This window comes from Mus caroli, unplaced genomic scaffold (assembly GCF_978045245.1).
Source record: "Mus caroli unplaced genomic scaffold, Mus_caroli_1 scaffold_19, whole genome shotgun sequence".
Taxonomy (NCBI): domain Eukaryota; kingdom Metazoa; phylum Chordata; class Mammalia; order Rodentia; family Muridae; genus Mus; species Mus caroli.
Genome location: NW_028227274.1, coordinates 73,499,584 through 73,523,196, shown reverse-complemented (window position 1 = coordinate 73,523,196; position 23,613 = coordinate 73,499,584). Strand labels below are relative to the sequence as shown.

Here is a 23,613-nt window from a genome sequence, read left to right as displayed (position 1 = left end):
CAGTGAGGTTTGGCAATGTGAGAAACCCTGTAACCAATTTCATTTCCTGTCAAATAAATGGTTCACAGGAGAAAGCTGGCCAGTGGGCTTGGGAACTTTACTGAAAGTCTCCTTCAAGTGGCCAGTGAGTGTCTGCTTATCACTGTGGGGCCAGACAGCCCGGTGAACAGGAAGCAGCTAGGCTCCACCCACTCTATCTCTGATGAAGCAGGAGGGTTAGGGCTTCTCTCAGAAAGGACACCACATGGGTGTCCTGTCCTTTACACGACGAAGCTTTTTAACCTGCAGGGCTGCAAACACCAGCCTGTAAAACAGACATGAGAAGAACAGGCCTAATCTCTTCGCCATTTTAACTTAATCCTCCCCTCATCCAGTCCCCCAAAAAAGTCTGAGTTCTGAGGAACAGAAAGTCCCTCAAAGTTTTTTGAAACACATTTATCTGAAATGTGAACACCCACCCTCTTTAAGGACGAGGCCTTTTCTACTTGAAGCTGAAAATGAGTATCTGTGGGTTTAAGCAAACTAAAAACCAATTCCCATAAATATAGTTCTGCACATAATACTTACACTTAAAAAAAGGGAGAACACCTTCATATTAATTCAGAACTGGTAAAAGCATACACTTAAAATGTATTTACCAAATCTGAATAGCTTCCTGTCAGAGGTTAAGCTGACAGATTTGGCGTGTGTACTCCGGGCTTGCTTAGAAAGTACGCACAAGTAGCCCATAAAACAGCCAAGTGAGCACAACGGGGCAGGAGGAGGGGAAGTCTGAAATAATGGCTTCAGGCCCTTAATTATAAAGAGTAAAGAGAGTGCGTCTGGAGCTCGAGGACTTGCTGGTGCAGGCAGGCCTGCAGCTCATTAGTCTCCCCACAGCACCCAGGATGCACCGGCAATCCATGGAGGGCAAAGCTGGCTCTCTTCACCAGTAAACCGATGCACAGAGCAGAGGAGGGAACCATGGCAGCCTGCAGCTTCCTCTGAAGCCACAGAATCCACTTCCACTGCTTTGCGGCCACAAACTATTTTTTTTTTTTTTAATTTCTATTTTATATTCTTGGTAATGCTGAGAGGTGCAGACTCTCAGACCTAGGGAGTCAGTATTAAATTTGCTTTATTTAGGATAAGTAATTTGATAACAAAAAGAAAAGACCAAAGAACCAGGAAGTTTCTGGGTTATTCAGAACTCATGGGAGTGAGATGCTACCCAGTCATGTGAACTGAGGATAGCAGCTACCTCAGTAGAGCTGAGGATGCCTGACCACTACACTGCAGAGTTCTGTTGGCATAGTACACAGAGCAAAAATCAACTTCCATTATGCTTAGGAGCCACCTTCAACTTTAATAATGAACATGTATATTAATTGTGCTTAGTGTTGAAAATTTATAAAATGAGCAAAACTGGAAAAACGAAAGGGCTCAATTTAAAAACGGGACTGACTCCTTGGGTGAGGATTTGCCATTCTCCTAATCTGAGAAGGGCAGCCCACACAGCCCTGCAGAGTGGCTACTGAGTTTAATGGCCAAAAGTGAATCTGAGACCTTTAATTAAAGACCTTTAATTAATGCCCAGACCTGTTCCTTGTAAATATTCTGCAAAACACATGAGTTTCTTATATAATAAATTCCAAGAGAACTCCAAACGTTCTCTGTTTTCTTCTGAATGCATCTGCTTTCAGACAGTCTCAGATTCCGAAGGCAGACGGGGACTGCGGTGAGGGAGGCAGGCGCAGAAGACTCCAGGGGATGACGCTGAGAGGCCTCAGCAAAGCTCTGATGTAGCCAGTCTCATGGCTCCAAGCAGGAGGCTGTGAGGAGCCACTGGGGAGGCGGCCAGGGCAAGACCCTTCAGGTACTCCCATCAGGCCCGCAGCCTGGCTTTGGAGAAGATGGACATGTTTGTAAGATCTGGACCCACAGCACGAGGCACTCATCAACAGCAAGGGGAAGCCCCTTAGCATCTTCTCCTTCTGGGATTGTGCTGCTGTTGTTAAGTCCAGAATCATCCCCTGTGAGGGCCAAGCAATGGGACCTGTGGTGGGGGTGACGCTAGCTGTAGACAAGCTGGACTTAGTGTGAGATTGTCCCATATGCCTACCATCTTTCCTTACACTTCTCTGCAGGCAGGGGTGTGTGTGTATGCGAGAGAGATTTGTGCACTGTGCAGGTGGCACGTGTCTGTGTTTGTACATTCAGATACCGGAGTTGAACAACATGCCTTCCTCTATCACTCTCGGCCTAGTTATTTAAAGTTAGTTTCTAAATTTACATATACATACATAACACATGCACACACCCACACACGAACACAGCACATGTGTATGCATGTGGAGGTCAGAAGACAGCTCGGTTTCCACTATGTGCTTTGGGAATTGAAATCAGGATGCCCCGGCTCAACGGCAGGCACCCTCCTTTGCTGATCATCTTGCTGGCTCTCCTTCTTTTTTTTGAAGACAGAGGCTCTTACTGTACCTGGAGCCCCTGGCTCAGTTACACTGGCTGGTTGGTAACCCACACCCAAGGGATCATCCCGCCTCTGCTGCCCTAAGCCTGCACTGGGACTACAGGTGTACACTCCATGGCTTTCTGTGTGGGCACTGGAGATCCGAACTCAGGTTCTCACACTTGCACAGTGAGCACTTGACCCAATGATTCATCTCTGCATCGCTCCTTCTCTAGGCTTCACTCAAGGACCAGGGTTACAGACATGCATGGTTAAAATAAGCAGTTATGTCCCTTACAGAACCAAGTGAATGCAGGCACGGTGTGCTGTAGTGAAGGAGGCAGAGCCAGTGGGGTCCAGAGCATGGTACACATTCTCGAGCCTTTCTTGTGAAACTGACAAGGAATATGATGAGTAAGACTACAGAGAGGTGTCCGGTCTACCCTGTGATGGGGCTGTGGTGGGGGACATGGGTAATGCCATGCAGTGCCATTGGCTTCTCCAAATTAAGAATTCAAGACATTGCGGTGAGTCGGGAAGAAGAGATGCTGATTGAGGCTGCGAGCTAGGGAGGCTGAAAGGAGCAAAGGGGGTTTGCTCTGTTTTATAGAGAAAACACGCTATGAAGTGCTTTCCAGTGGAGGACGGTGATTATTTCCTGCTCTGTTCTGCCAAGTTCAAAGAGCTGATCTACCCTGAGAAGAGCTCTAGCCCCTCCACCCCAACACACACACTTCAACGCGTGTTAGCACACATTTCCTGTGTTGATGGTGGGCATCGCTGATGACGACAACGCTGAGGAAACACTGAATACAGCAGCAGAGCCAGGCAAACACACAAACAACCCGCCCTTAGCTTTCTGTTCCCAGGACACATTCTGGGAACGTGTTTCCTCTTGTGAGAGTACATGCTCCTAAACATGACTGTGAGTACAGCCGAGATCACATGAAAAATATTATGTTTTTAACTCTGAGTCTGGATGACATATTAAGGAAACTCTGCGTGCTGTTCCTCTTCTAGACACACAAGTCACTTCCGACTTCTGATTTACTCCTCGTGCCGCAGAGACCATGCCCAAAGCGAACTCCAGGAATGTGTGTTGAAACACGCAGTCGTTCAAGTAATTCACAGCTCTGTTCCTGCAGCAACTGCTGGGCTGTTTGTTTAGAGACAGCAGTAATGCAAAATGATTTCTCCGGAGACATCTGGCTTTTATGTAGTTATCACATAAAAAAAAAACGTAGTAATGGTATGAAGCACAGAGTGCGCATATCCTTAAGACACTTGTGAATTGTGTATTTTGTTTGAAAATAGCCCTTGAAGGCACTATGAAACTGTGACACCAGTTCCTGCTGGGGCGTCCCTGGAACATCAGGGGTGGCCAGTGCCAGGCTCGAACTTCTGCTGCCAGCCCTGAGCTCTCCTTCACAGGCCATCCTTCTGCTTAGGTAGGAAGCTCGCTGCTCACTGTAAAGCGCTCACTCCTGAGGCCGAGATTTACCCAGCTTCTACTGTTACAGAAAGTGGGCTGTGGAGAAGGACACCAGGAAGGACACTCTGAGTCTGTCACCTGGCACCCTGCAGAGAAACCATGTTCCTGGTGGGCAGTGTTTGCCAGCTCTCAGGCTTCGAGGCTGTGGTTTGTTAGGGAATCATGATAAGACATTCTAAGCCCCCTCTTTGCATATCAAAGTTATCTCACAAAATCCACTAATTTTGCCAGGCAGTAGTGGCACACACCTTTAATCTCAGCACTTGGGAGGCAGAGGTAGGAGGAACTCTTTGAGTTTGAGGCCGGCCTGATCTACAGAGTGAGTTCCATGACTGTTCAACAGAGAAACCTGTCTCAGAAAACAAACCAATTTCCTCTAATTCCAAGTGTTGAACCTGATAAATGTTCTTCGAGCAGGCGCACTGTGCAAACAGACTCCCTCTGACTCCCTGCACATGCGCTTCCTGTCACCCACTGCCTTTTCTGGCGTTTTATCGATTTCTGATCTAATTCTAGTTTGATGAGTCTAATTTTACGGAAATTAGTCATAAAGCTCAAAATAGGGTATGCTTAGGTAAATGTGCCATACACATTCAAAATCAAGTGAGTTCTGCCACCGTAGGATGTTCTATAAATGCCAATCAGGGGGAGGTGGCTGACAGCCGCTCAGCTCTCCCATGTCTTTGCTGGATTTTTTGGTCTAGTTCTTTATCAGTTGCTGTGGGAAGGATGCGAATCTCCAATAAGGAGAGTGGGCAGATCTGTTCCACGCACCTGTCAATGTTCCTGTTCCACGATTTTGAAGTGTGTTACCGTACACGCACACTTGCCACAGCCACACATCACTTGGAACCTTGAGTTGCTCTGACGTGATGTGCTGGGAACACTGGCTTCCTGCTCACTTGTCTGCATTCTATCTTTCCTTCCATTTACTTTCTGTCTCTTCTGGTTTGTTTCATTTTATGTGCATGGTTGTTTTGTTTACATGTATGCACAGTGCCTGTGAGGTCTGGAAGACAGTTTCATATCCCCTAGAACATGGCTGGGTCTCCATGTGTGTGCTGGGAACTGAAGCACAGTCCTCTGGAAGAGCAGGCAGCCAGCGCTCTTAGCTGCTGAGCCATCTCTCCAGCCCCTCTTCCACTGACTTTCACCCCAGTTCTTAGATTACGGTGCATCCTCTGCAGGAGGCTCATTGCTGTGTCTTCTTCCATCCATTGTGACAACTCTTCCTTCTGCATGTGCTTGGGCTACTGCTGTTTACTGTTCATTTTATTTTCAGTTGTCTTCTTGTTCCTTCATTTCTATCCTCCTTCCTTTGTGGGGGTGACCCTATACTATCTAAGTGTTCTTTACAGTATGACTTTTTTGGTTGGCTTCTAAGAATCATCATCATCATTATTATTATTGTTAACAGTGTGTGCGGGGGTGGGTGTGTGCCGTGGCATAAATCAGGATGACTCTGAGACGGCTCTCTCCTTCCACCTGCACATGGCTTCTAGGACTGAGCGCTGGTCACTATAGCTTTCACAGTGAGGCTCTTTACCTGCTTAGCCATTTTATTGTCTTTTGGGTTATTCATTTTTATACGATTTCATATCGGCTGCTATAGATTAAAAAACAGATCTGAAACTTTTTTAATCTTCACAAAGATGGTGTGAAATATGTGAAATATAAACTCAATACAAACTCATAACCATACAGGACCATATCCCTCTTCTCCCCTCCTTTGTTCTGTAGTTTTTACATACAGTTCATCTACAAACATTATCAACTAGAACGACAAGGCAGTAAACTTGCAGTAACCTGGACATTTATCATTTCTTACAAACAGTCCTTTTTGAAAACTCAAATTCCCATCTGGTATCTGTTCACCCTAAGAACTTCCTCTAGCATCACAAAGCAGGCAGGCACACTGCTTGTAACCCTCCTTCCCTCCAGTCTTCAGTTGGCTTTCATCCTGAGAGCTTTCCTCACCTGACAGGGAATTCTGGGTTCACACTTTTTCTTTTAGCACTTTAAAGAGTCTGCCCCATTCAAGATTTTGCAGAAAGGACCCTGATATAGCTGTCTCTTATGAGGCTATGCCACTGCCTGGCAAATACAGAAGTGGATGCTCACAGTCATCTATTGGATGGATCACAGGGTCCCCAATAGAGGAGCTAGAGAAAGTACCCAAGGAGCTGAAGAGGTCTGCAACCGTATAGGTGGACCAACAATATGAACTAACCAGTACCCCCCGGAGCTCATGTCTCTAGCTGCGTATGTAGCAGAAGATGGCCTACTTGGCCATCACTGGGAAGAGAGGCTCTTTGGTCTTGCAAACTTTAAATGCCCCAGTACAGGGGAACGTTTGGGCCAAGAGGTGGGAGTGGGTAGGTAGGGGAGCAGGGCGGGGGAGGATATAGGGGACTTTCGGGATAGCATTTGAAATGTAAATGAAAATATCTAATAAAAAATTGAGGGCTGGTGAGATGGCTCAGTGGGTAAGAGCACCCGACTGCTCTTCCTAAGGTCCAGAGTTCAAATCCCAGCAACCACATGGTGGCTCACAACCATCCGTAACAAGATCTGGCGCCCTCTTCTGGAGTGTCTGAAGACAGCTACAGTGTACTTACATATAATAAATAAATAAATCTTAAAAAAAAAAAATTGAGAAAAAAAAAAAAAAAAAAGAGTCTGCCCCGGCCTCCTGAGGTCCTGTGGTCACCCATGAGAGCAGGGCAGGTAACCGTCCAGTTGTTGTTTACTCCCACAGACCCATGCTACCCTGGATTGCATGGCTCTGTTTGGTGTGTCTGTGTCGCTCATTAACTGTTTTGATGCCAGCGCATCTCCGCATGAGGTTCCCTGTGCTTAACTAACCGCTTGCTATTAGCATTTCTGTCTGTAGACCTCTGTCTTTCCCCCATTTGGGATTTGCGTACAGTTTCCAATGCTTGCCTGAGACATCTCATCTCTCTACTGAAATTTTCATGCATTGAAAACATGTGTCATGTGAAAAAATGGAGACGCGTTATTAGGAGTTACTTCAAAAATCCTTGTCTGTAAGTTCTAACATCTGGTTCATCTTGGGGTTGAGCTTAATTGATTTTCTTTTATGTAGAGAATGTGTTCCATTTTCTTGATTCTTTCGATGTCGGAAAAATTTGGACTGTATCCTGAATAAAATTAATGTTAAGTTGTTGAGAGTCTCCGTATTTTGAGCAGGCTCTGGTTTCTGGGCAGCCCTCCCCCATCCTTGACTGGGACATAAGAGCTGATTCTGCAGGTGTGGATCATGGTCCAGTCATGGCTGTGGGTCTTAGGAACTCCTCTTTCTCTTCTGTGGCTCCTTCATGATTCTTAGGGTTTCGGACCCTACGTTCCTTCCCTTACTGATTCTCTAGGCCAGAGAGGCTGCCACTTTCCCATGTGTTCCCTGATTCTGCTGTGTGGGCATGGACTACAGTTAGACCAAGCTTTCAAAAGGGACAAAAGAGACAAGAACACAGCTTGCTATTTCCCCTCTTTCAGCAGGACAGACCTTCCCGAGTCTGTGCCTATCTTCATTCTTCCAGATCTCTAGGGCTGCACTGTTTTGTCTTACTTCACATTTCTGGCCTTTGGCATGGATGTCCGTTTTAGGTCAGTGTCTTACACACTGCTCAGGAGTCAGGGCGACATTTGGAGGAACACAATCTGGGATCCGTCTGGCTGACTTTCGGGAGTCTACCTCTCTCCACGGCATCCATCTTTCTCAGGCTGACTTTGGTGTGGTTTCCTAAGCCAGAAAGAGTCTGAGTTCTTCATTAAGAGCAACTGCCTTTCCCTGCTGTGACTACCTGGATGATGCTTGGTTCCAGGATAAAAGCCGAGGAAATGGAATCACATAAAGCCTACATCTCCCTTCTAAGTGAGTGCCGACTCCAGGAGCAGACTTCATTCACCGGCCAGTTCCTCTGAGATACTTGTTCACACACTGTAGCAGTTTTCTTTGGGGGCTTTTAATTGGTTGATTCTCTGATCACCATACCTGAAAGTAGTAACTTAATTCTTAAGCTGACTTTCAACCGCACAGCAGTATTTAGTGAGTGACTCTTCTGTGCAAGGCAGTGTCTCGGAGAAGTAAGAATGGGGTGAGAGGGGGCTGGTGAGATGGCTCAGTGGGTAAGAGCACCCAACTGCTCTTCCGAAGGTCCAGAGTTCAAATTCTAGCAACCACATGGTGGCTCACAACCATCCGTAACGAGATCTGGCGCCCTCTTCTGGAGTGTCTGAAGATAGCTACAGTGTACTTACATATAATAAATAAATAAATCAAAAAAAAAAAAAAAAAGAATGGGGTGAGAAACCGACAACACACCAGGGAACCCAGGATGAAGGGAGATGAACACCCCCTGCCCCCACACACACTTCCACACTCCCACACAGGGCATCATGGGATATAAGCGGTACAAATGGCAGGGAAGGACTTGGGAGACTGAGTTTTCTGTCAAAGGAAACAGGAAGTAAAGCCTACAAGAGTATAGTGCCCAGCTCACTGACGAACTAGGCGTGGCCAAGAGGTGTCTATTGTGGGAAGGCAGCTGAACCACCTCTAACTCCATCTGTGTGTCAGTCCATAAGGCCGTCTGTCTGTCGGTCCAGCTTTCACACCCCTAGTTTTGGTTAGGGCAGAGAAGTGGAGATCATGTGGGAGGGGCCTCTCAAAATGTAAGATGCCATCAAGATTTCCGAGAGGGCATCGCAAACCTGAGATTAGAAGAACTCGAAGTGACTTTATTAAATAGAATTCTCTCAAAAGCCTCACAGCTGGAGACCAGCAACACTGACCTTGTTCCTAGACAAGGCAGCATGGCCGTGTGTCTGGTGTTCATATAATAATGGTCTGCTATGCTCTCCTGCAGGTCTTGCTCTCAGAAATTACTGGGATGGAATTGATATGTAGTTGTGTTTGCTAAAATCCCCAGCCCAATTTTTTTGGTGTGTGTGCATGTTTGTGTGGGTACACCTATGTGTGAAGGCAGGAGAACAACTTTGGGTGTGGTTCCTTAGAAGATGTGGCACAGAGGCCACTGAAGGATGCTGGGTGTCTTGCTCTAGCCCTCCAGACAGGATCTTTCTGAACCCAGAGCTTGGTCAGTGGCCACCAAGCCCAGCCATCCTGCTGTCTTCATATGAGCATAGCTATGGGCTTATAGGCACATGTATGCCACCATGCCCAGCTCTGTCCATGGGCTTATAGGCACATGTATGCCACCATGCCCAGCTCTGTCCATGGGCTTTGGGGATCTGACTGAACTCAGGCTTCCATGCTTGTGCTGCAAGGGCTCCTACCCACTGCGCCATGCCCACAGCTGTACCTTGTATTGGAGACAGATTTTTCACTGGCCTAGAACTTACTAAAGTAGGGTAAGGCAGGCATACAAACCTCAGGGATCATCTCCCATATAATCCCAGCCCTGGGATTATAAACATACATTACTTTATAACTTTTTATGCAGATCTAGGGCTTAAACTCACACTTCCTTAACTAAGCTATCCCTCCCCATTCATTTCTTCCTGAGTGCAGCAATGGTGACTTGGAGAGCTGTAACCTCTCCTGAATGTGGAGTATGTGCACATAGCCAGGTGTGGCTGCTGGGAACTGAACTTGAGTCTTTGGCAAGAGCAGTACTGGGCCACAGGTCTGGATGGAGCCCGAAGATCTGCATTTTGAAATCGGAGGATGGAGATGTACCCCTCCTCCCAAGACCGCATTTTAAAACTATTCATGGATTTTGAAAATTCTAAGAATTAAACAGCAGCCAGCCTTTACATCCATTGAGTAGGCCTGGCCATCAATTCAAAAGGATACAGGGTCATGAGCCCATCATACTCAGTGTCTTAGTTAGGGTCTCTATGGCTGTGATGAACACCATGACCAAAAAAGCAAATTGGGGAGGAAAGGGTTTATTTGGCTTAACTTCTAGATCACAGTCCTTCATTGGAGGAAGTCAGGACAAGACTCAAGCAGGGCTGGAACCTGAGGCAGGAGCTCATGCAGAGGCCATGGAGGGTGCTGTTTACTGGCTTGCTTCCCCTGGCTTGCTCAGCTTGCTTTCTTATAGACCCAGGCCCACCAGCCCAGGGATGGCACCACCCACAGTGGGCCCTCCCACCCCTGATCACTAATTGAGAAAATGCCCTACAGCTGGATCTCATGGAGGCATTTCTTCAACTGATGCTCCTTCCTCTCTCATGACTCTTGCTTGTGTCAAGTTGACACACAAAACCAGCCAGGACACTCAATGAGTACTGTTTTTACACAAATTTGTTTTAGTTGTATGCAAATGAGTACACTGCTACACATGGTACAGATGTGTGAGTGTGTGTGCATGTGTGTGTGTGTAACTGGCAGTGACAGTTAAAAAAGTTTGAAAAGCACTAGTCTAAGGACATAATTGTATCATCAAGTGACAAAAGCCACACTGACTTGGCAGGGGAATCCATGAGTCATTCTGTTGGCCACTAGGCTACAGTGCCCTGGACTGTCCCTCACTCTCACGGGTTTCCTTTGCAAGCTATTCTTTCTTCACCTCGGCCTATGGAAACCTTCCGATCCTTCAAGACAGACAAGGTCAAGCCCGTCTCTCCTTCATTCTCCCTGCCTAGTCCAGTAACCTCTTCGTTCCAGAAGTTGTCCCCTCTACCATCTGACAAAGTGAACTGCCCTTGTGTTAGCACCTCTGGTGAGTGTACCTTCCTCTCCTGGGGCCTCCTGAGGTTGTATGTACCTTCCCTCCTCCACAATAGCCAGCATCACTGTGCTCATACAGTGTAAAATGACTAGCGTGGGTAGAATGAACAGTCAAACCACACTCATAAGTTATAATGTACTTTGTCCATTACAGGAATCAGATACCTGGCAGAAGTGATTTGGGGAAGAGAAGGAAGAGGTTCTCAACAGGAGGAAAAAGAAGTTTTAAAGACCATATTAAAAATCTATAAAATATGTCCCATAAGCATACAATGCATACATGCAGGCAAAACACTTACAGATGAATAAATTTAGTAAGATACCCTCTAGACAAATTAATACAACTTTGTGTGTGTATGAAAGACGCTCTTTATGCAATTAGTGACAACAATGAAAATATTCTAAAAATTACATTTAAAAAATGAAGACTTTTAAAACTCACTGACGGGCTAGGGAGCCTGCTTGGCAGGGAAAGAGCTCACTGGCAAGCCCAATGAACTGAGTTCAGGCTACAGAACCAGCAAAAGGCTGGACAAGTAGTCTAAGTGTCTAATCTCCTGGGAGGATGGAGGCAGAGACAAGAGAATCATGAGAAGCTCAAGAGGCCAGCTCACTTGGTGTGCACATCAGCAAACAGTAAGAAAATCTGTCTCAAACAAGGAAGAAAGCCAGGCCTGACACCTGAGGTTGGCCTCTGACCTCCACACATGCACTGTGGTCCACTCACACAAACACACAGTTCCCCACCCCACAAAGTAACTTCATTTAGTGTGAGCTGGCTACCACTTTTAATTACGATTTATCAAGTTACTCCACAATTTCCTATTTGCATTAAAAGAAAAGTTATCTTCTGATTGCGTTTTCCTTGAAAATATCACCTAATTATCAAATTAGGTTACATTCTTAATCCTCCAACAACACAGATAATTACCTGAATCCCTGACAGGGACAACCACGAACCTTACACACTCATACACAAGCTGTCGTGGCAGTGAGCACAGCGGGGCCGGGTGACTGCGGTCCCTTCAGTCTGTTCAAACTGTTCCCAGCCAGCAAAATGGGAGCCAGGGCCCTGCCGAGCCGAGGACGCAGACAGAGCCCCAGAGCTTTGAGCCACGGCTGCAGATGTGGTTGGGAAGGGCATACTAACTTTATGCCTACTAAACCCTAGAAGAGAAACGAGCAACTCAGGATTTCAGAGCTTGCTTGTTTCAGAGTCTCTTGTTTACACGGGAGGTCCGGAGACCACGATGAGCCCACACTGCCTTTCTCATGGAACACTAGTGAAGAGAACGTGTAGGCTGATGTTAATCCAGCCCGCTTATTTAACTGTATAGACAGATGTAGCCAATGAGTATGCAGTCCCCCACACACTAATAAGCAAATAGTTTAGAAGACTATGCCCAGTAACATTTGATTGAAAACTATCTTATTTGGTTGAATGCCAGCTACCATGCTCTAGATCTTAGTGTTTACTTGTCCAATATTGGGAGAGTAATTGTACAGATTTAGTTTTCATTCTTCAATAAAAGGAAAAATGTCAAAACTTCAAGCTCATCTACCTAGCTGATGAGAAAATTCCTGAGTTCTATGGTTCTCTTAAGCCAAGGTCGTCAAAAACCTGAAATTTAGTGTTTAATATATGTGATAAACCACCATGTAGACACCATTTACATTTCCATAGCATTTATTAAAATAGTATTTCCAATTGGAAATCTATTCCTACTAACCTATCACACGTATGCCGATATTGTATTACATATAGAAGCCAACGACCCTGAATGACTTAGAGCACGCGCATGTGGTATACCAAGACTATTCAATGCACACAGCCTTTCCAGTCAACGTCACACATCGCAGTATCCCGAGAATTAAACTCTCAAGGTTTTAGCTGATTTGTTTTATTATAAACACTCAACTCCCCTAAAAATGATTCAGCAATGGAGGGATGCCTCGGCTCTGAAGCTAAGCAGCCCTCTTTCTGAGCAGCATCTGTGGTAATGACAGGTTCTCATTTAGACCAACAGGGCATGACTCACTATGCGCGAGGAAATGTAACTTCAGCTTCCCCTCTAGTGCGGGTGATGGATTGTTTTGTTTTCTGTTTTTAAACGGAGCCATCCATCTTCCAACCTCTATAACCACAGAGTGCAGGCAGCCTGAGCCCAGGGGTACATTTTTTTTTTCTATGTTCCAGAACAAAACTACTTGTCTGACTTAAAGGATTTACGTGTGACCTTGGCCTTAATAGTATATTAGTCTAAACAAGGGTTAGCTTCTCTGGAACCCCCAAAGATCAACTAATTTCTCTACTGGCCATAACCATAAAAGGCTGCATTTCCATGTATATGTGACTGTCTCAAAGAATCATTTATTCCTGAGTATAGTACAATAAAAAGACAATACATTCACATATTGTGGCGTGCACTCTGTAATTCATTTTGCTCTAAGGTCAATATTATAGGTCAAGCCTCACTATTTTCTATGGCCCATGGAAGGTTTCTTGGGCAGAGTGTTTATTAAAAGAACTAGAAAACACATCAGGCTGTGTCAGAAGGGACCAAGGACACAGCTAGTAAGGGTGAGGTGAAAGAAAGGAGCTGAGGCACACCAGGAAGAGACAAAACAAGAAAGGTGCCTGGGCAGGGCGGAGACAGAACCCAATGCATTAGCTGTTAATGGGAGAGTGGGAGGAGGGAATGGTCTGGCAAAAGGTAGCTGAGTGCCCAGCTCTGTCTAGAACCTGGGGCACAGAAGATACGAGTCTAATTTGCAGCATTCCACATAGTCCACAAAGTGGGGTGTGGCAAAGCACAAGGAAATCAACCCCAGGAGTTCACTGGCCAAAGCTGGAGAAATCTGGGCAAAAATAAACAAATGTTAGCACTGAACTAAAACCTACAGAGTGAACTACAGAGTCAGCCTTAGCAAATGAGCACAGTGGTCATTCCTCTGTTGTCAGCCAGACCTGCTGATGGATGGTAAGGTCAGAGGGCAAGACTCCAAAGGAGAGACATTTAACATTTCCAAAGGAACAGACAGCTGTTCAATTCACTGGAGGTGCCAGTAGACCTTCAGGAGAAGTGTCCCGAAGAGACCACACTCCCGACTGCAGTGAACACTTCAGAGGCTCTGGCCATATACAAGCAACTTCAACAGAACCAGAGAAAGTACCAGGAAAACCTGAATACAATACAGACCAATACCACGAAAGAGGAGACTACGGGGATAGGGCAGGTAACATGGAGGCTCCCAGAGAGCAGGGCGGGTACAGGGAGAGAACAGCAAGCATGTGGGAGGCGTGGCTTCTTAACCGTAGGATACCAGTGTGTGTTACATATGTCTGTTAGTGTATGTGCATGTGTGTGGAGGCCAGCGCATGACCTTGGTGTTACCATCAAAGACACTGTTCATTTGTGAGAGAACAGCTCTGTCATGTGGAGCTCACCAAGGACCCTCCTCCTAGACCTGTGCCACTGTGCCTGGCACAGATCCAGGAAGCGGTTTACCTGGACCGTCTCTCTAAGTTGGAATGCTCACTAGTTATGTTACTTTTCTGTAACTGTAAATTCTGTAAAAATAAAACACCAATGACAGCAGCAATGAGAACAGCACAGACTCTACCATGGACTCTGCCCCACCCCACCCCCGCCCTCACACTCCCCCTGCCCCATTGCCCACCCTCTTCTGCCCTTGACTTCTCTGCTAGTCACTACTTTCTAAGACAGCCATTTGTTTTACATTTTAGCTTAGAGTGAGTCTTCTCCACAGTCTGCTCGATGGGAGCAGGGCTTGTTTTCTTGTCCTCTGCTGTAGCCATCGTGGCTAGGACAGTGCCAAGAACAGGGGGAGGCAGTTACAGGTATTAAGACTCTAGAAGATGGCAGAACACAATTTTGAAAAGAACATCTAATGGTACAGAATTTTTGACTTCTCACCTCCTGCATGGGGACGGCCCCCCACTTCCCCCACACAGTACACACAGGCGGCTCACCCCTCCAACCACTTCATGGACTGAACTAGGCAGCTGGGGCTGCAGATCAGCTACTGTGGAGGGGAAAGACATTAAACACCTAAAACAGGGCAGAAGAGGATGAGATGCCGTGGATACAGTGCTCTGGGCATTTTACTGAGAGACACACATGGATACAAGAATAAAAGGGAAGTCTTCAGGTATCCTTTGAAATTCAGCAGGGCCTTGAGGGAATGTTCAGGATCTGACTAAGTGAATGGCCAAGGTAAAAGGGATGCCACCTCCAGATGAGAGCCGTAGGAGCAAACCCACAAAGGGAGTCCAGGGAAGGACACAGATGCAGAGCTGCCTGGAGCAAGGGGGATGGGGAGGAAGAAGGCCGGGCAAGGAGGCTTAGGGGCCATGAGCTGTCTAGAATCCCAGAGTAACTGCAGACTTTATCTGCTGGGAACAGGGCTCTGCTCTGCAGAATTCAGCATAGAAGCAGAAAAGACAATTCTAGACTCTAAGAATCAGAAGAAATCTTTGGTATAAATCTGAGCAGCCTTCCATCGTAAGACTTTGTGAGTGTGAGTGTGTGTGTTGTATACACAAATGTATGGTGGTGTTGGCATCAGGAGTTCTGCCCTTCTGCTCTCTGTCTTACTCATGAAGCAGGGTCTCTCAGCCTAACTCAGGGCTTAGTGACATAGCTAGGCTAGGTAGACAGCTTGCTCTGAGGAGACTTAACAGTGCTGACACTTTGTAAGTACTGTAATTACACTTAGATACCATGCCCACCCAACAGTTACACAGGTCTTGGAGAGTGGAACGCCTATCCTCACATTGGGATGGTAAGTGCTTCGTCCAATGAGCCAGCTCCCCAGCCCCTCCACCTTAATTTTGAGACAGGGTCTCTTGCTGAATCTGGAGTTCATGAACTTGGTCAGACTAGCTAACTGATGGGCTCTGGGGGTCCACTTGTCCTCCACCCCAGCAATGGGGTTGCAGACTTCTCTCTGAGCCCAGCCTTCCACATGGCTGCTGTGGATCTTCACACATGCGCAGCAAGCAGCTTCACCAACGGAGCCGCCGGCCAGGCTCCCACAGGACGTCTTCCCTGAGCTCTCCTCTGCACGGATTCGAGCCCCCGGGTTTGCTGCAGGTATGTTTCAGGAAGTGGCTGAGAAGACACACCTTCTTAAAGTGAACAAGAGCTCTGTTGGCCCACTTACCACCCCGAAGATGAAACCCCTGATTCACCCGTGACAATGCTTGCAGTGGCTGCTCGTGGTATCTCCCGGGACCCTCTCCCTCCTCACTTCATGTGACTCACAGGCTCTACACCGTAACCACACCTGCGTCTCTGGCTCACACTTGGGCTCACTAACATAATACCAAATAGAATCTCACACTATCCCTAACGCATGCGTCTGGAAACCATAATGACCCAGTGGCCAGGGTAGCACAGGGTGAAAACACTGCCTGGAGAAAGGCTGCTTTGGTTTAGCATGTAGCTGGGCCCAGCTTTGCATCCGAACATTACTCAATGTCTTGAGGTCTTAGCTACATCATCTAGAAAGCTGTGGTGACATGACAACAGGAACAGCTCAGCTCACAACCATAAAAACAGTTAGAAAAGTATCTTGGCATTACTATTATTGTGGAATTTAAGTTCTAAAATTTACTGAGAAGTTACATTTGCCAGACATTTGAGAAACAGTGTCAAAAGATTAAAAAGACTGGCACAGTGTGGAAGAAATCAGTACAGAGACTATACCAGGAAAACTAGAAATAGATTCAGTGTTCTGGTCACTTTTATGTCAGCCTGACACAGCTAGAGTCAGCTGGGAAGAGGGACTCTCCACAGGACTGGCTTGTGGGTAAGCCTGTGGCATGGTTCTTGACTGACTGATGTGGGAGGGCCCAGTTCACTGTGGGTGGGGCCGTTCCTAGACTGTGGTTCTGTGTAACTAAGAAAGCAGGCAGTATGAGTGGCCAGCCAGCAAGGGGCAGTCTTCCAGGGCTTCTGGATCAGCTTCTGCCTCCAGTTCTGGGTTCCTGACTAGACCTCCCTGGATGATGGACTACACGCTGTAAAAAGAAACAAACCCTTTCTCCGAGGTGCTTTTGGTAATGGAGACTCATCACAGCAACAGAAACCCTAACTAAGAAATCTGACAATCTTAGTATTGGCATTGTCTTAGTTAGGGTTTCTATTGCCGTGAACAGACACCATGACCACGGCAAAGTTATAAAGGAAAACACTTAATTGGGGCTGGCTTACAATTTCAGAGGTTCAGTCGATTGTCACGACAGGAAACATGGTAGCATGCAGGCAGACATGGTGCTGGAGGAGGAGCTGAGAGCTCTACATCTTGATCCATAGGAGCAGGAGGAGACTGCCCCAGTAGGCCTAGCCTGAGCAGGAGACCCTCAAAACCCGTCCCCACAGCCACACGCTTACTCCAACAAGGCCACACCTCCTAAGAGTGCCACTCCCCATGGGCCAAGCATTCAAACACATGAGTCTATGGGGGCCACTCCGATTCAGACCACCACAGGTACATATATAAAACAGTCACTTGCCCTTCTCTGCCTCACTCTTTACGATAGTCATGAAACAGAAGCAACTCAGGGGCTGTGGATGAGCGGCTGGATAAGGAAATATGGTACACATATACAATGGAGTATTACTCAACTATAAATAATGCTGCCATTTACAGCAACATGGATGGAAGACAGAAGTCAGGCACACAAAGACAAACATTGGATTTTTCTCACTAATCTGTGAGAAACATTCTCACTAATATGTGGTAGTACAACGCTGATCTACCGCCGAGCAGCGGACTGGAGAAGAGTGCTTACCAGAGCCCAGCAAGGGTGTGTAGGAGGACGATGGCTGATGGAGATGTGGGGTGAACCATGTTTAGCAGAGGAGAACTACTATGGTTGGCACTAATCAAGTGAACACTTCCTAACAGCTTGTAGTGACCATTTGTGAATGCCCCCAGAACAAACAGCAAATGTCTGAGGTGACAGATATGTCACTACCCTGATCTGACCCCACATATGAATACTTGCACTAAAATGTAAGTATGTACATTTACCATGTCAAATACAGAATACGGTAAAAAAAAAAAAACAAACCCTTTTGCTATTCATTTACTTACCTTGGACTTCAATTTTGTTTAAAGGACACATGGGTATGTAACTGTAACCCTGTCCTCTCCTTCTGGACTAGAGACCCCAGCTTGCTCCTTGGTTCCCTGGATTCATAAAACCCCCAGCAGAGTCTGCAGCTGTCTGAGCAGACTCATGCTGCTCCTTCTGATGATGTGTTACAGCATCCTGAGACAGACCTCGTGCCGCACTGTCTGGGGTGGTGGTGGTGTTGCCAAACACTCTCCTCCCCTTTCGTTCTATGGAGTTGGGCAGTGACTGAGAGCCTGTACCCTTTCCCAACAGGGCTCTGCAGGGCTTAGCCTTAGGCTATGGCAATGAAGGGGGTACGTGTGTGTTTACCCTCACTGGCACAGGAAACCCAGTGTCAAGACTTTGGCTGAAGCCTGGCCAGCTGTTCCTGCACCCCCACTTTGATGCTCCAGGCAACCCAGGTCACTGGTGGGGACAGCCTGGCAGCTTCTGTGGTTTCCTTTAGCTGTGCTCCCTCAGGCTTCTCTGAGATTTTGAGCTTCTATATTAAATCACTATCTACTGAAATCACGGGTTCTACTTCTCCGGACAGGTTTGATAGGGTAAACAGAAGCTACTCAAGTCCACAGGACTTCCTGAGAGGCACTGAAGAGCTCTCGGTGAGCTGCTGCACGTGTCAGCATCTCTGGCTGCCACTGACAACCTCAGCCACCTACAGGAGGCTCAGACAGGAGCTGCAGTTTGGATGTTCTCCAAAGGCCCCAGACTGAGGGCCTGGTCTCCTGCTCGTGGGGCGGATGCGCAAGTGGAAACACGGCGAGGGACTGGGTAGGTTTGCAGGTTACGAGGGGACACTGCAGTCCTAGTTTTTTTCTCTTCTGTTCCCTGGCTTTGAAGGAGGCACAGAACTCAGTTCTGTCACAAGCTTCTGTCATAACATGCGTCTCCTGACTAGCACAAAGAAAGAGAGCCAACTGATCCGCAGGATGAAGCTACTACAACCAAGCTCAGTTAATTACTTCAGGCATTTTGTTACAGTAACGTAAAGCTGGCTAAAAGCTGTGTGTGTTTGTGTGTGTGTCCCCCTGTCTGTCTGTCTCTGGAGAATAGCTTCCCCTCTTTTGCCCTCCAATGCTCCAGCGGCCTTGGTAGACTCCTAGGGGAGAGGAGATTCTAGGAGAGGCAAGGATCTTGGCTCTCCTCTGTAGCGTGGGAGGCGACAGAAGCAGACTAGAGAGGAGGTTAGGGATGCTGAGCTGAAAAATGCCTTTCTCAGGCTTGTTTTCACGACACCACTGACCACTGGATGGGCAACAGTTCTGCTTAATGTCTGCCCTAATTTCTTCATCGTTACAAGCTACCTGTGCTTGCAGCAAAGTGCCTTGCTTCTGGCCTACAGGCATTACCGTGTTCTCTGCTATCGTAAGTTGAGAAATCAATTATCTTCTTTGACATATGAAACATCCTCACCTTGAGACAGTGCTTCTCAACCTGGGGGCCATGACACTTTGCGAGGTGTGTGGTGTCAAAAGACCCTTTCAGAAGGGCCACTTAAGACCATCAGAAAACACAGAATTTACATTATAATTCATAACAGTAGTAAGATTACAGCTACGAGGTAGCAACAAAAATCATTGTATGGTTGGCATTACCCCAGCATGAGGAACTGTGTTAAAGAGATGCAGCACAGGGACGACTGAGAAACACTGCCCTAAGGGGTCAGGTCTGAGGCGTGGACTTTCAGCCCCTTCAGGAGTGCCTCTGCCACACAGATGTACAGTATTTTCGTCAGATGCAGCATCTCCCCCTTTCCCATGGTACTTTTCTTCCCATTACTGTATGAAGGCATACAGTAAGCAGTAATGGACCACAAGCAAGGCCTTTGGACAGACCGCCTGGGCTCGACTCAGCTTAAGCACTTCCTGGTTGGAATACTCTAGGGAAATGAATCTTTCCATGCTGGTCTCTTCACCTGACGACTTCAGCTGTTAACAGCGGCTGCTCGAGTAGGGTATCGGGTGAGGTGGTACACTCAGAGGCTGAGGTCCCAGCATGACCCCGGGAGGCACTAACAAACACCGGGCACCACAGTATTGGCATCGCCATCACCGCCGCCTGCCCATTAGCCTTTTGTGATGTCTGTATGACATCAGTTTGTTTGACAGGATTAAAAATATACCCGGAAACTATGAGTTCTCATGGAGATACAGGTGCAGGACTTACTGGTGGGGTGTGCAGCGATGGGAACGCGTATCTGGCTACTCTCTACTGAACTGCAGGTTTGGTATCAGGAGACAGCAGAGGGAATATTTAGCCTCTCGGACATGAGCACTGGTGAGCAGTACCAGGCTGAGTCATGTCTGCCGGATGCTGATCTCTATGTGCCTCGAGTGACCAATAGCCAGTGTCACGGGCTATTCTGTAGCCGGCTTACCTTTAGTCTGTCTTTGGGCAGCGCCACAACCCCTTGTTTAATGATTTCCAAGACCCTTTCCACCGACAGCTCAGCTCCAGCTTGTAGAAGTCTGGAGCTAAAGAAGGAGATCACCTGTAAAGAAAGAGCCATGGAAACAAATAGTTATTTGTTTGATTTTATGTGATTTGCTTGCATATACGCATGTGTGGTACATGTATTCCTGGTGTCCACGGAGGTCAGAGAGGGCATCAGATGTCCAGGAATTGGAGATACACATGGTTGTCAGCCAGCATGTGGGTGTTGGGAAGTGGACCCAGGCCCTCTGCATGAACAGCCTGCACTCTTAACCCCTGAGACATCTTTCCTGCCCCTACGTTATTATTTATCAATAATGCTTATAGTCCTCCTGCCTCAGCCTCCCAAGCAGCCAGGATTACAGGCATGACACCAAAGGCATAGCTTGAACCACGAAGTTGCTGGAAATGGATTTTCGGGGAAGCCCTTCTCACCCAAAGGCAAGCCCTCCTTCTTCCACTTTTAGGGGACCTGGACCTTGCTTTATCTGACCTCCTAGCTGCTGGCCTCTCTACAGGGTTTGATGGCAACCACGAGTCTGCCCTGTGATCATGGTGGCTGGCCATCCTGTGAGTTGAGAGGCTTTATCCGGCCGCCTTCCATGCAGCCCTGTTTTCTGTTTATTCTTCGTGTTAGAGCGGTGCTGAGCAGAAAGTGGGAAGGGAAGGCAGACTCCTCAGTGTGTCCAATTCCAAGCTTAACACGAGGGCCCAGAAGAGGGCATGTAGGAAAAGAACCTTAACAGCTAAAATGGTATCTGGGAACTATCTATGATTTCAACTCATCTGCAGCATTCTTAGCGCCATTCACCAGGGACAGCAACAGCAAGCTTCCGACTGGTGACACTATATAGCCTGAACCATGCAGCAAAATGCTAACACGGCCCCAGTCCAGGACACTGGAAATTTCTAACTGGAAATTAAAGGCCGTGGGGTAGGGATCTCATATGGGTGGAGATCATCTTGCAAGTACAAGGACCAGAGTTTAGTTCCTGGGACTTGCATAAGAAATCCAGAAGTAGTGTCCTGTGATTATAATCCCAGTGCCGGGGAAGCAGGGGCAAGAGGGTTCCTGGCGTTTTCTGGCCAGTGAGACCACTGTACCTGGTGAATTCCAGGTCACTAAGGGACTCTGTCTCAGGAAAAGAAAACAAAACAAAAGCAAAGGAAGGAAGGAAAGTGCTGTGTTGTCTCTGAAGGAAGGCAGAGGTTGCCCTGGGCTCCTCACCTGTGCGCTTGCACAAAGAAACAGAAACATACACACCAAAGTCAACACAAGGCAGCTGCCAGTGGAGCTGGAGCTGTAGCTAGTGTCTTAACGATGGATAGCTTATGTGAAGTCCTGGGTTCAAGCCCGAGTTCTGCAGAACCCATGCCAACCAAGCAGTCCAGCAAACCACAAAGAATGCCGTAGGAGGTTCCCAGGAAAGTGCTATTACATCCACAGTGTTACAGATCAGCAGGACTGCTGACCTCTTCACTCAGACAGGCAAAAAGGTAAACATGTGTTTCCAAAGGCTGAACAGCCGGCTGCTGAGACAGGTCAGCCGATAGAGGCTCTTGCCACCATGCCAGATGACCTGAGTCCCATCTCTGAGACCCACACGGTGGAGAGAGAGAACCAGTTCTCTGAGTTGTCACCTGATCCCCATATATGTGCTTCCCCCCAAAAAAATGTAAAAAAAGATTTTAAAATGTCCAACTTCTTCCTTTTGTTTCCTATATGGCTTCTATTGTACATGTAAAATACGTAACACAAATTTTTAAAAAACGTTTTCATGTTTTCTTTGAAATATCTCTCATAAGTACTTACTTTTGGAGAGTAGTGGCATTTTTCTTAACTGTTTTAGTAGACAGTTCCCACACTGTGCAAATGCCACAGGAATAGTTCCACTCTGGGAGAAGGCACTACTCTAGCCATCGGTCGGCAAGTGTGTACCTCTCCGCTCAGGCAAAGAGCAACCATAAGGCAGCCAGCGACTTTACAAACTGCTCATTTTGCCCACAACAGGTTGGCTTTTCATATGTGTTAAACACAATTACAGGGTTTTTTTGGGGGATTCTGGGATTACAGCTCTGTTCACAGTGCCCAAGGCATATGACGGGATTTTATTATACAGGGAACTAAGTGCTGGCGACAGGCACATCACAAAGAGAAAACACGTTACCAAAGACTTGTTAGAATCTTAAAGTATACAAAAGGGTTGGTGAGAGGGCTAGGCTAGTAAAGGCACTTGCTGTCCAAGCCTGGTGATCCGAGTTCAATCTCTGGGACCCATCTCAAAGTGTCATGCATGGACACACACATATCTGACACACACAACAATGATATATTAAAAATAAATTAAATATGCAACAAAGATATACACAATGGTTAAAATGCATAAATATTGAGTTTCTTGTGACTTAGCCTTACATATTAAATTAATTAAAATTAAGTTCTTTAGCCAAAAACATTGAGAAGGAACACGTGTTGAAAATAGAATTCTAAGAAGTAAAAAAACCCCAATGAATTAGTTTATGACTAAAACTCAGACTGGACAGCCGAGGCTTGCAGTTTTTGTATATTTACTGGCTGGGTGATGCTCAGGAGACACAGAGTGACTTCCAAATACATCAGATCATCAGAAGCAGCCCTGAAGCCTTGTGAAATACCGCCCTGGGTCTGGTCAGGGACCCTCTAACTGATGTCCCAGGTCTCCTGAGAGTCAACCAGAAGCTAGGACAGACAGACGTTCTCAAACTTTACTGACTAAATGTGAGTACAAGTTGTAAAAAAAAGTATATACTTGCAATGTTTTATTTATTTATAAATTATGTAACATGCTACATGCAGAATTAGCTAGTAAGAGATTTCTTTTAAAAATTCTGTGGCATATGTTTTGCTTGCATGTAGCACATGCCCAAGGAGGACAGAAGGAGGTATCAGATGCCTTGGAGCTGCAGCTGCAAGATGGTTATGAGCTACCAGTGCTGGGAACTGAACAATGGCCCTCTGCAAGAACAGCCGGACCTCTTAACCACTGAGCAATCTGTCCAGCACAGCATAAAGTGAGGCTAAGAAGGCACGCATGGGATGTCGAGATGGCTCCGTAGGTAAAGGAGCTCGCTGCTAGGCCTGGTGATCTACTCTGAAGCCTGTATTATGGAAGGAGAGAGTTGACTCGTCTTATTCATCCATCGGTCCATTGATCCATCTCTCTCTCTCTCTATCTAATCTACTTATCTGTTTGTGTAGAGACAGGGTCTCTCTCTATAGCCCCGGCTCTCCAGAGTGCTGGGGTTAAAGGTATGTGCTGCCACTCCCGGGAGACTCATGGCTTAATCCAGAGCACTGAACAGACACCTTCCTAGTC

General features: G+C 46.8%; 1 protein-coding gene across 2 annotated transcripts in view; it reads right to left on the bottom strand.

Moving 5' to 3' along the window:
• Dym (dymeclin) overlaps positions 1 to 23,613 on the bottom strand; it is a 273,725-nt gene that overhangs the window by 24,372 nt on the left and 225,740 nt on the right. For both annotated transcript variants that reach the window (XM_029471781.2, XM_021150437.3), the window contains one exon: positions 20,202 to 20,315. In XM_029471781.2, coding sequence (XP_029327641.1) covers positions 20,202 to 20,315 — 114 coding nt within the window. The remainder of the gene's footprint in view (positions 1 to 20,201; positions 20,316 to 23,613) is intronic.